The sequence below is a fragment of the Oncorhynchus mykiss genome, chromosome 28, assembly GCF_013265735.2.
Source record: "Oncorhynchus mykiss isolate Arlee chromosome 28, USDA_OmykA_1.1, whole genome shotgun sequence".
NCBI lineage: Eukaryota > Metazoa > Chordata > Actinopteri > Salmoniformes > Salmonidae > Oncorhynchus > Oncorhynchus mykiss.
This window is the reverse complement of record NC_048592.1, coordinates 18,428,135-18,440,847: the sequence shown is the minus strand read 5'-3', so window position 1 is coordinate 18,440,847 and position 12,713 is coordinate 18,428,135. Positions and strand designations below refer to the sequence as shown.

The 12,713-nt window shown below is 43.2% G+C and overlaps 1 protein-coding gene across 10 annotated transcripts in view; it reads left to right on the top strand.

Annotated features, from left to right (window-relative positions):
- LOC110508665 (microtubule-associated protein 4) overlaps window positions 1-12,024 on the top strand; it is a 52,510-nt gene extending 40,486 nt beyond the window's left edge. For 4 of the 10 annotated variants that reach the window (XM_036967039.1, XM_036967037.1, XM_036967038.1 and 1 more), the window contains 11 exons: window positions 1,065-1,465; window positions 1,778-1,987; window positions 2,358-2,490; window positions 2,666-2,731; window positions 3,395-3,639; window positions 4,610-4,654; window positions 6,045-6,137; window positions 7,116-7,197; window positions 7,384-7,508; window positions 7,938-8,103; window positions 8,375-12,024. In XM_036967039.1, the coding sequence (XP_036822934.1) occupies window positions 1,065-1,465; window positions 1,778-1,987; window positions 2,358-2,490; window positions 2,666-2,731; window positions 3,395-3,639; window positions 4,610-4,654; window positions 6,045-6,137; window positions 7,116-7,197; window positions 7,384-7,508; window positions 7,938-8,103; window positions 8,375-8,379 (1,571 nt within the window). In that variant the 3' untranslated portion in view covers window positions 8,380-12,024. The remainder of the gene's footprint in view (window positions 1-1,064; window positions 1,466-1,777; window positions 1,988-2,357; window positions 2,491-2,665; window positions 2,732-3,394; window positions 3,640-4,609; window positions 4,655-6,044; window positions 6,138-7,115; window positions 7,198-7,383; window positions 7,509-7,937; window positions 8,104-8,374) is intronic. The other 6 variants (XM_021589359.2, XM_021589362.2, XM_036967040.1 and 3 more) reach the window with 6 other exon arrangements.
- Window positions 12,025-12,713: the final 689 nt, after the last annotated feature.

Genomic DNA, 12,713 nt, shown 5'->3' with positions numbered 1-12,713 from the left:
TCTATAGTGTATGACATTTACTGGAACCAGGGCTCCTAAAGCCAACCATGGGCACAACAAGGTCAGTCCTGTATACTGTACTCAATCATTTGATTGATTTTTCGATTGGTTCATGGTTTTGTACCATTGTGGCAAATCCATGATCTTGTCTGACGCATTGATCTGCCGTAAACTTACAATCCATTTTCCCTCGCTGTCTTTTTAAATTTTGATGCTCTAGTCAACTAATTGGTCAGAATTTTCTTTGAAAAGCGGATTCAGTCATTACGTCAATGGGTCATGTTTTGACCCAACTTAATCTGTCCCACATTTCCTAATCCATTTGACAAGTTGCTTTTTCTCTCTCGGGTTGTATCGCAAATGGTACCCTGGGATACAGCCTGAGAGAGGAAAACTATGGGCCTTAGTCAAAAGTAGTGAATTACATAAGGAATAGGGTGCCATTACAGACATACCCTCTCTCTCTGTTGAGGTCACTGAGGATGGGTTACATAAGGAGCCGATGCCAACAATGTGCTGTTCTGTCCACCCTGCTCGACCCTGGGCTCAGCCCTGACTTTCTGTGGCCCTGCCTAGACTACACACCACCATGCCATGACTGGTCACTGTAGTGACCTCACTCTTATTTCCACACCAATGAGTTGCTCTGGGGTGTAGTACAAAATATTATCACTGATAGATTATCATCATATGAGTAAAATATGGCAGTATTCGGAACGCTTGTATTTTGTGACGATCAATCAGAGTATTTTAGAGGTTTGACATTTAGTTGCCTATTTGAACAGCCGCAACATGTACAAAGTCCTGTTGTCCTTATACGCTGGTGGTATTCTTAGGTGGCATTTTTAGGATGCATTGTTGTAGCTCGATTCTCAAGCTAATGCCAGTCTGAATCTGTGCTTAGGTTAATAACACACAATAAGATATGATCGCTCTCATGGCTGAAAGTGAGTCTGGCACTTTGAAATGTTTCTCTACCTGTATTTGATCCTTAGAGTAATTTTGGTGTTTTTATACAGTATTGCAGGTTTGCTAAATATGTATCTGTTTTTGTCTCTCTACAGTGAAAGCAGAGAATAAGGACAAACAAGAGAAGGCAGATTTCTTCCCAAAGACAGATAACTTGAACATATTTGAGAAGACGGAGAAGTCCGACAAGATGGAGAAGAAAGAGAAAGAAGATGAATCTAAGAAAGTCGACAATGCCGACAAGACCTCAAAATCTGAGAAGATCCTCAAAGATGAAGAGAAGTTCCATAAGACGGAGAAGAATTATACAAATGAAAAAGTGGACAAGCCAGAGAAGACAAACAAAGATGAGAAGATGGAGAAGAAAGAAAATGGGGAGAAAACTGACAAGATGGTCAAAGCTGAAAATAATGAAAAGGCTGGGAAAGGTACTGCAAAGTCCCAAACAACCAACGGAAGCAAGCAGGACCTCACCAGCCCAGACAGTAAGGCCAAGGTAGGTCAAGGAAAGGCTGGGACAATGTTGCCATTCATTTAATCTCAGCAAGCTGCTTCTGCAACTGTCACTGCCATCTCTAGTGTGTGTGTGTGTGTGTGTGTGTGTGCGTGTGTGTGTGTCTGTGTGTGTTTGTATGCACATGCTTATGTGCAATTCGTCACTGCCAATTTGCTCTGCTGATGCTCTTGGTTTGATTATGATTTGGTGTTAGTGAATCCTGCTTCTGCTGCTTTACTATCCTGCCTGTCCTCTGTTGTATGCTTTTTGGTTTGCTTCTTTTCTCCTTTATCGTGTGACGTTGTTGTACAGCCTGCTGTTGGGTCAACCAAACCAAACTCTGCCAAAACACGGCCCACCTCTTTGTCCACTGGGGACGCAGCTGGCCCCCCAAAACGTTCCTCCCCCACCTCAAGCTCTGCCAATAAAAAAAGCCCCGTTACCAAGGCAACCACTCCCACTGCTTGCACCAAGCAGCCAACGCCCACTGCCAGTCAAACCCCTAAAGCCACCAAGTCCATGGTGAGTTCCCTCCCACTTTCCTCTGGTGTCTTCTCACTGGCCTCCTCTTCTGTGGTTGGCACCTTGTCCCCCTCCCGTTTGTTTGGTTCTGCCGTATAACTGTCCAGTGCCCACCTACTGACTCTCACTCATAGTTTGTGGACCACCAACTCCCTGCATTATGACCTCTGTCCAGTCTCTTCACCATTTAGGGTAGTCCTACAAACTGAATCTTGTCTATCACCTCCCTGAAAACCCCAGCATACTGTACATTTCCAATATCTCATTTCTGTTTCCAATCTTTGCTTCCCTCATTTCCTAATCACTTTCCTTTTTGTCCCGCACTCTCTTCCACAACAACCATTCTCTGATTTCCCGTTTGCTTACTCAGACTCCGGAAAACGGTCCTCCTGTGCCAAAGGCCAATGGCACGGCAAATAAGAACGGTTCCTCGACAACCGCCACTACTAAACCTGCTGGGCCACGCCCCTCTGCTAGTGCCCCCTCTCTGCGCCGCAACACTGGTGAGCGCTAACTCTAACTGTACCGTGCAAACTTACATCCTTTAAGGTACTTTATTCTTGATGATGGTGATATTCAAAAACCCAAAGTCAGAATTCATTGGTCATCCCCAGATCATACATTGTTCACAAGTCTAAATCCTGTAAGGTGAGCTTGGTTATGTCCTCTACCCTACAGTTCCCAAGACTGATGATACCAAGCCAGGTGACGTGAAGAAGCCTAGTACGCTGAAGACAACACCAAGTAACAACAACCAACCTACACAATCTAAGTATCTCAGTATACAACTAAAACACCCTGGAGTTTAATGTGTTCTTTGAAATTGTTAGGACAGACATCCTGTTTTAATCTCTCCTGACAGTGTCATTATGATTACACAGAGAGACAAACACAGTGGATATGTGTGGCTAAGAGACAGACAGGGATGCAGAGGGAAACAGAAATGTAGGCTGCGTTTACTGATCTTATTTTTTTTCAGTAATTGAATTGACCAATCACATCAGATCTTTTCACATCAGAACTTTTTCAGAGCTGACCTGATTAGCCAAAAGACCAATTAGTGAAAAAAATATCAGAATTGAGCTGCCTGTGTCTCCACAGTAGCTCCAGTTAATGAAAAAACTGACTGAACCCTCAATCCTGTCGTTTCCTCCTCTGAGATGTTCATTAGTCATCAAATCAGGGGCTGGTGACCCAGCCTTGTAAAACTAACTACCAGAGACCACAGTATCTACTGTATGTAGGTAGTAGTAGTGTGGTTCCTCATACTTCCCAGTGGACTTGTTAGCGTCCAGCCCATTGTTTCCTAGTAAGTCATTGTCAGTGCTGTGTGCGATCAGCTCAGCTCCAGCCGTTAGAGGGTACTGTTCTATGGTTCCTCATGTCCTTTCGCTCTCTCTGCCCCAGCCAAGCCCAGGGTGCCTCGCACCTCCGCCACGGCTCCGAGCACTCCTGCCACCAACGGGGAGCAGCCTCGCCGACGCATCACCAAACCCCCAGTGCCCAAGCAGACCGCTATGGAGAGGAAGCCACCTGTACCCAGAGCACCTAGGACTCCCAGACCTATCAACGCACCCCTGCCGGACCTAAAGAATGTGCGCTCCAAGATCGGCTCCACAGACAACATGAAGTACCAGCCTACCGGCGGCAAGGTGCGGTAACCAGGGATAGAGATGTACTGTACATGGAAGCTTGTGGTGATGGGTCTATTTAAGAAGATCGACATGACACATAGACATTTTTGTATTAGCATATTTAAAGTGCTTTCAATGCTGCCAACTAATGCCATTCATAGCAGGGTTTTTCTCACAAGCAAATTATCATACAAATTCCATATTATTAAAACCTCCTCACCGCTACCATATAACAAGACCATATACCACCTCATTAGTCATTGCCACCTTTATTGGCCTCCTCAACTGAATAGTGGCACAATGCACGCTAACCCTAGAGAAAATATGTCAAGCAAACTATCTGTCTAATTCTACTGTTATTTTTCATTCTGTAGTTCCGTTTCTGTTCTCTCCCCTTTTCCTCTCTGTAACGTTTTTTGTTTTCTCTCTCTCGTCTCTCTACGTTACAACTGACAGCCGCCGTCACTCATTTGACAGACTGATACAAGGTGCTGTCACCTGTATTCACCTTCATTCAAGATCACTCTGAAAAGAGGAATCCTTTCATACAGATGATCATCTTGGAAAATAGCCATCATGTCCAGTCTTTACCTACGGCATTGGTTGTGACAGTGTCCATCCAACAAAAAGGTTGCCTGTCACAGTGATGTAAAGCATAAGGGAGACTCCCTAGAAAAACTATCTAAAAAAAACTAGTTTCAGTACCAACCCTGCACACACTTCCACTAATTTTGCCTGAGAACTGAAGAGTTGAATTGGCTCCCTGAGCCAATGCCTAGGCTTTGGTTTAGCGAGCCAAAGCACTCTTCTACCATGCAGGAGACCTGGGTTCGAAACTCGTCAGTGACACAAACAGGTGGTGTAGCTGAAAAGCAGAACACTTCCCTCCATCCATACACCCACCACCACACTCTCCTGTGGCACTGACCCAGGGCCCAGGGCAGCCTTGTATCCTGGTATTGACCCAGGGGTGGTTGTCTCCCCTCAGGTCTCCTCGGCGGGGGCTTCCCAATCCAAAGACGGCCCGGGCAAAGTGAGTCCCTATCATCACACACCCCTCTTTCATTCTCACCCGTGTGCCTAACCACTCTCTCTCTCCTCTGATATCACACTGAAGGAATTGGCATAAGTGGATATTTTTGTCCACTGACTATTTGAACCTACTTGTACACACACAAACACATAAATAGAGACACGTCACACTCTAACACACTCACTCATGCACATTCTCACCTTTTCTTCTCATTCATGGAAACCTGTTGCTTTCCGGTATAAAATGTGGAATGGTTGTGGACAGTGTATGACAAGTCTCTGTATCCCCTGAAATGCACAGCTTAACTGACAGACAGACAGAAAAACAGACAGACAAGACCTTGCCATCATTCCCCTGACCTCTACAACCACGGCACTACCCAGAACACCACAGGGACCGTTGTCCTTCGCTGGTCCTCCCGTTCACCTGGTACATTTAGAAGAGCCCTGAGCTTGAGTATTTTGAGAGGCCCTGGATGGCTTTTGAGTTCGTAGTGCAACCAATACCACTGTTAATGTTCATTTGGGTTTACTTCGTAGTTTAGCCTTAAACTGTATACAGTCCTATTAGCCTTGTATGATTCAATTAAGGATTTGAATCAGTGATGTAGGGGTAAAAAAAATTGGTGGGTAAACTGATCGCCGGTCGCGGTGAAAAAGTTATGCTTACTATACTTTCAATGCAAATGTCCAAGATAAGCAATACAGAAACAAGCTCCAGCACTCATCAGCCAAGTGATATAGCAGAGTAATGTAGCCGTTGGTTGTCCAACACCTGTGAGTTGAGTTCAGTGATATATGAACTGGAGGCAGGGTGAACAGGCAGTGAGAACTAACAGACCTTGGCTGTTGCAGTGTGTTTTAGAGGGTGACTCAGCCTGCCTGTGCTGCTACCTGCGTCACAGAGCCGCAAACTCATCCAAACACCAGGCGTCTCAGAATACAAAGCAAAAAAGAAATGCAGAAAGCAGACTAGTGCTTTTCATTCAAGGTTTCTGAACAGAAGTTCCCTTGCTGTGTGACAATGTTTTGAAATCAATAATTGATATCAGAGAAAAGCTGGCTGGCTAGTATATCTGTTTGGGTGTGTGTGTGTGAGAGAGAGAGAGAGAGCGAGAGAGAGAGAGAGAGTAACACTGCAATAGTTCTCAGTCACATCTAGAATTGGATTTGAGCTCATTTGCATGTAAATACTGATGTCTGACCAGCCAGCATTTCTGACTGTTGTGTGACTTGACTTTACTTACAAGGAGCAAGTAAGAGTTAACACCATACTGTATGCTCTTCAAATTGCTTTCACTTTTATATCCTGGTTGCTCCTCCACCATCTTCCACTAATTCTACACTCATCATAGTGACCCATTCCCCTCTGCTACTGTGCTGTTTTGTAGGTTATGATAGTCCACAAAAAACTGGACTTCAGCCATATCACCTCTCGCTGTGGCTCCAAGGATAATATCAAGCATGTCCCTGGTGGAGGGAATGTAAGTACAACACATGGTGGTCCCATGTGGCTGCTGCCTCCATCCCCATATTCCACTGACATGCTCGATTGGACAGAGTAATGTCCTAACGTTCTAGTCATTCTAATTCTATGGTCAGTCCTATTGACCAGCCTAGATACACTGAGTATACCAAACACTAAGAACACCTTCCTAATATTGAGTTGGACATGGACTCGAAAGCGTTCCTCAGGGATGCTGGCCCATGTTGACTCCAATGCTTCCCACCGTTGTCGTTGTGTCAAGTTGGCTGGATGTCCTTTGGCTGGTGGACCACTCTTGATAAACACGGGAAACTGTTGAGCGTGAAAAACCCAGCAGTGTTGCCGTTCTTGACACAAACTGGTGTGCCTGGCACCTACTACCATACCCTGTTCAAAGGCACTTAAATCTTTTGACTTCCCCATTCACCTGAATTGCACACATACACAATCCATGTCTCAGTCGCCTCAAGGCTGAATTATTATTATTATTTGTTTTACCTGTCTCCTCCCCTTCATCTACACTGATTGAATTGGATTTAACAAGTGACATCAATAAGGGATGATAGATTTCACCTGGATTCACCTGGTATACCACCTTCTATGTCAAAGAAAGTTCTTAATGTTTTTTATACTCAGTGAATAATGTTAGGTCCGAGTGCTGTGCTGTTTGTGTGACCTTTCTCACCCAACTAACTAGCCTACGAGATAATAGCTTTCTATCTGCCTCTCACTCTTTTACTTTGCAACAAGCATTTTCCTCATTAGGTGACAAACAATATTTTTAAATGGATACTTCAAATTGCCTACTTCTCCAATTTACAGTACCTCAGCGTTTTATCTGTCCAAATTTCATAATCAGTGTTACACTGGTGGGCGAGAGTGATTCAAGGCATTGTGTGTGAATTTCAGAGTGGGTGTTGTTTCATGTTTGCCATTCATACTTCAACATTTGTGTTGTTTGTTTGCGTGCATTCAGGTCCAGATTCAGCATAAGAAGGTGGACTTGAGCAAAGTGACCTCCAAGTGTGGCTCTAAGGACAACATCAAGCACAAGCCAGGTAAGACTCCTAATGATTTAGGAAAATATATCTACATCCCAAATGACACCCTATTCCCTACATAGTGCACTAGTTTTGACCAGAGCCTCATGGTCCCTGGTCAAAAGTAGTGCACTAGGGAATAAGGTTCCATTGGGAAGCATCCTATGCCAAATGAATTATCATCTTACCCTACTTGTAACTAAGGTGTGTCCACTACAGGGGGTGGAGATGTGAAGAATGAGGCTAAGGCCAATGGCAATGGTAATGGGAAGCCCAAGGTGGGGTCAATGGACAATATTGGCCTTGAGGCAGGGGATGGACCAATCAAGGTAAGGTCACCATTCTGTTGTCGTCACATAGTAATTAACATTTCTATCTAACCAGGATTTGGTCATGAAAGTATTTATTTAAATACATTTCAGAAAGCTTGAAGTTATAAAGCAATTGTATGTTGCAAAACACAAAAACACAGCATCTTTGTGGTTGTGGTGTTGGAAAAGTTTCATTTGAACATGCTGGTTGCCCACATACAGAGAGCAATTTCATCCTGTTAAAACAAGCAATGTCATCATGCATTAAGGGAGTTTGTCCACTAGATGGCATTAATGATTACCCGGCCTCACTACTGCTTCATAGAATCACAACAGATAAAGAAAAGATAATTGAACTTATAAAAATGCATAAACACTTTTTCAATGAACAAATGATTGTTAATTAACATCAGCGTGTGTCTGACTCTGATGCTGGTGTGTTTCCAGGCTGTGGGAATGCTGGAGAAAGCTGCAGGGAAAACATCTCCCCCTGGTGGAGCTCCAGCTACAGGCGCAGGAAGCATGGCTAAGGAGAACGGGAATAAGGCGACGCCTCCTCCTAATCCCTTTGGGGGTGACCCGATGGGCATGAACAAACGCATCCCTGAGACAAGTAGGTGCCCCTTGCTCCAAAAAGCACTTTCACTGTCATGCACTCTCAGAGCTTTAATATTGAGATGGCCTCCGTTGCCGAGTGCTCAGATGAGAGATAAGTAGGCTCCTTTTTAGCTTTCTTGCTACAAATGAGAAATTCTGCACAAAAACATTTGTACGTTATTTTATGCCATAAGTCTAACCAGTTTACTCTCCCCTCTACACTTTCTCGTCTTAATTTTCTCCCCTATCCCTCCATCTTTCTCCATTGTGTCTGTATCTGCCTGCAGATTGAGTCTTATAAGCTGAGCTTTCGCGAGAACGCACGGGCTCGCACCACCAAACGGCGCCGACCTTATCTCTTGGCCCACCCCGATTGGCCCCCCCTCACCCCCATCGCAGCACCTCTCTCTGTGTTTCTCTGGGGTCCGCCAGCTTCCTCCTCCACACCCTCCAGCTCCGACCCAACCCCTCGTCACCCAGCCTTGGGGCAGGGGGAAAAATACTGAATGCTAGCAGGACAAGGACTTCTTTAGCACATTCCAACTTACTCCTTTTACCTCACAATACAGTATCGCATCACTACTCTCTACCCTCGTTGAATATCTGTCTTAGTGGTCTCAGAAGAGCCCGTTTTAAAGTATAGAGACCAGAGTTCAGACAGATAGAGCAAGGTATTTCTGTACAGTGGAGTTTTGTCTTGCTGTAATATAAGGGGAGTAGTTTGACCTCAGAGTGAACCTTCTAGAATCTAGACCCTCAGTGTTCTGTTGTAGTTATGTCAGCGCCTGCTTCTTTTGTTCCAGCCTATAAGCACTGTTCTTATACGTATAGTAGTGCAGTCTTGATCAAAATCACAAACACCTACAGTGTCGCACTGTATATTAGTATGACTTTTTTGTCATAGACTATCACAATGAGCCACTGCTATGTATGTGACAGGCCTAACCCTAGATGTAAAACCTTCCTTACCATATCTAACCCTCTGGATGAGCATAGCCTCCCCTGTACTGTAAGGACCCCAGATTTCACTTATGCAGTACAATTTGATGATTAGTGAAGCACCCCTTATTGTGAGCATGTGGGACTGTCATGTCATCCCAATGAACAGCGGCTAATATGCCACCCCCTCACTTAACCAATTCAGTATGTCTAGATAACCTTCTGTAAACATGTGACCCCCCCCCCCCCCCCCCCCTCCACACACACAACCCTCTCAACAATAAGAAACTAGTAGGCTGTTACAAACAGTAGGATATTTAACATCTCTCTTTTAAAAAAACCTCTGTATTGTGTTTTCGTAAATTATTGTGACAATGAGCTGATGTGTTGTTCTGTTGTTTAATCATCGATATACCCTTTTTCCTTTTACTGTTACATCTCTCTGAAAGCAATACAGTGAGTGGTCTTTGCCTGAGGATACAACTAGCTCTTACACACCCGTACTCGCACATGTAAACTACAGTACGTTACAGTCAAGAGAGCGAGCGAGAAAAACCCTCTGAGGGTCTGTGCACAGAGACTGGATGCCTGAGGCAGGACAGAATAGTAAGCAGGAGGCAGCAAACAAAGTGAGGAAAGGCCTATGATTGCACCAGGAGAGTGGAGATACTCCAATGACGATCAAGTCTCTGTAGTGTTGGCCCAATCGTTGGGACAGGGAAGACGAATAGAGAGCCATGTTGAAGGAAAGCAAGATTTAGATAGAGTTAACAATATTAGCGTAAAAATCCAAATACAATTTTAAGTCAATATCAAGAGGAGTTTTTGAAGGACAAAGATGATCATTGATCTCCAATGTAACAATTGTACATTTGAATTATTCTCAACTAATCTACTGTTAAATATGAATTGATTTGAATGGCTGCTTATGCTACTGGTTCCACTGTGAATAGTGACATTATTGTGTAACAATAGGGCACAATTGCTTAACCAAGCAAATATATATAGCAATATATATATAAGCTAATTACTCTGTTTAACTTGCTATCGGTTTTGTGAAGAGGTTGGCGGATGGAATTGTATAGCAATACATGACTATGAATTAGGATCCGGTGTGTGTGTGTGTGTGTGTATAGTAGTTGAACGAGCTTTGGGATGGTCTCATTTTGTGATCAACATTTAGACGTCTGTGGAGTCTGTCGGATTTGTGGTACGTTGCCGGATCAAGATCAAGGACACCCGGGTGGCCTTTAAAATACTGCTAGTTTGGCTCTTAGAGCATGAGAATTGCCGTTCCTTTTGGAGATATCCATCACACTACTCCAACAAGAGGGATAATGGCCACAGATTTCAATGTGTAATTGTGCCTTGTAGATTCTCAAGGCTGAACTGTAACAGGTGTACAGTTCCCCAAAAAAAGTACATTTGTGTCCCCCACCCTAAAACACTTTTACTTTGATTTATTTGTTGTACTGTCGGTAGGGTGTAATCGGAATCTATTTGAGTGTGTGCACTGCGGTGGAGGAAATAATAGTGATCGTCAATGGCCGAGAGAATCAAAGAGCAAGTGATCAAATTATCGAGAAAGAAAAGCAAAAGCACCTTATGATATTTTTAAGGTATTCTTTCCCCCAACATTCCCATGGTTAGTTCAAAAAATGTGTAATGAAATTAATTATTCCTGAAGACTAAGCCTTACACTGATGAAAGCAGATGAAAGCACTTTGAATGCACAGTGGCATGTACATTTCATGTTTGAGCTCTACAGTATGTTTGAGTGAACTGTTGCCATGATTGGATGAACAGATTTGTCTTTTAGTCTCCTTGGTGGTAACCTTGCTCACTGGTCACGTTAGTGGACTTTGGTGTCATGCTTTGGGTACAGTGGTCACTCACGCTCAGTCTGTTCTCCTTGTGCCTGTTAGGCATCACGTTTATGAACACTCACCTTTCCAACGCTTAAATGCTAACTTGCACCACCACCCTTCCATCAGTCTTCACACATTCGTTTGTATATAGACATCCACATGTTTTCATCACCACAGGAGAACAAGGTATTGATGTTAGGGTCTTTATGGATGTTGAGAAATGTCTTTCACGTTCATGAACCCATTTCCGGAGAGTGTTTTCTTTCTGGAGTCTGCCTTTTTTCAGAAAGGGCTGAAGTACAAGAATGTTTTTACAATTTAATATATTAAAGATGCAAGATATGAATATAATATGTATTAACCTTTTGTTTTGTTGTAAAAAAAAAATCACAATAAGACACTTATACTCAATATAAATTTGACTGACAGTAGGAAGTGTGTGTCGAGTCCAGTATGGGGACTGCAGCAGACTGTGAATAGCTTAAGCATTCAGCGATGGTTAACTTCTCAATGGATGGTCTAGGTGTGCTTTTACCCACTCCAACTCTATAGTGGATAAACTGATATTTGCTTGAATAAATGAACACTTTTATCTGCCTCTTACACGTAGACTTACTATATGTAGAGAATCTACCACAAACAAAGAATCATCCGATTGAATGCATATTCTTCCAAGTGTTTTGTGTCGCTGGTGAGCTTATCGAGTGCTCAACTGTAATCATGAACCAGATATTGTGAGGATAGGTTGAAGGTCAAGCTCCCACATGCGACACCTGACACACACAGCCCTTGAATGTCGTCCAGACACACCCCCCACCCCCCCACCCCTTGTGAGACTAACAGTAACTGTCTTTTGGCATGTGTTATGTAGTGTGCTTCTGTAAAGCATCAAGGAGCCCATAGCTGTGCTTCTTCTTAGAGCACACCTACAGTGTGTATTATTCTCCATAGTGCACACCATAAGAGCATGCAGAAGGCAATGGATTGTAAACATCTGTCATAGATAGGAGGAGTTAATTGTTTCCCTTTCGATTTGAGTAATGTAATTTGGTATGAAAGAGATGTTCATTGTGATTCATTGTTAACTAGTGATGTGAATATTAATCATGAAATAAAAGACAAGCAAAACATTTATGACTTTATGTTTCCTATTCTTCTAATTAATTCTCTTTTGTGCATACTTTGTCATTTTTTCCATAAATAACTATCTTAGGGACAGTTCGACATTTACTGGAGGGGACCAAAATAGGGGAGGGTTGTCTAACTGAACTTTTTGCTTTCAGGAGGGTTGTGTGTTTTTTAATTTGTCACATGGGAGTGTTGTGCTTTTTTTCCTGGTTTGCATTCGCTCTTTTGCAGGTTTACCTATGCATACCTGTGCATTCGGAAAGTATTCAGACCGCTTCCCTTTTTCCACATTTTGTTACGTTATAGCCTTATTCTAAAAATGATTAATCAACACACAATACCCCCTAATGACAAAGAGAAAACAGTTTTTTTTAGAAATACCTTATTTACGTAAGTATTCAGACCCTTTGCTATGAGACTCGAAATTGAGGTGCAATTGCATTGTTGTTTTCAAGTGAGTACAAAAGCCCTGTGATTTTGATATTTAATTCCATTTGTATCAGTTGGGTCTACTCTCTACAGTTTATAAGATCTAGAAAGGCAGGGTATCAGGCCAGTCTGACTGTATTTTTACTTATATTTTATTGAATATTTTTCTGGGATGAGCTGTCTGTTGGGGATCACCGTCCTCCCAAGTCGTCCTACAATAATATGGCCACGCGCGTCACCTCCTCTCCAATCCAACCGGCTA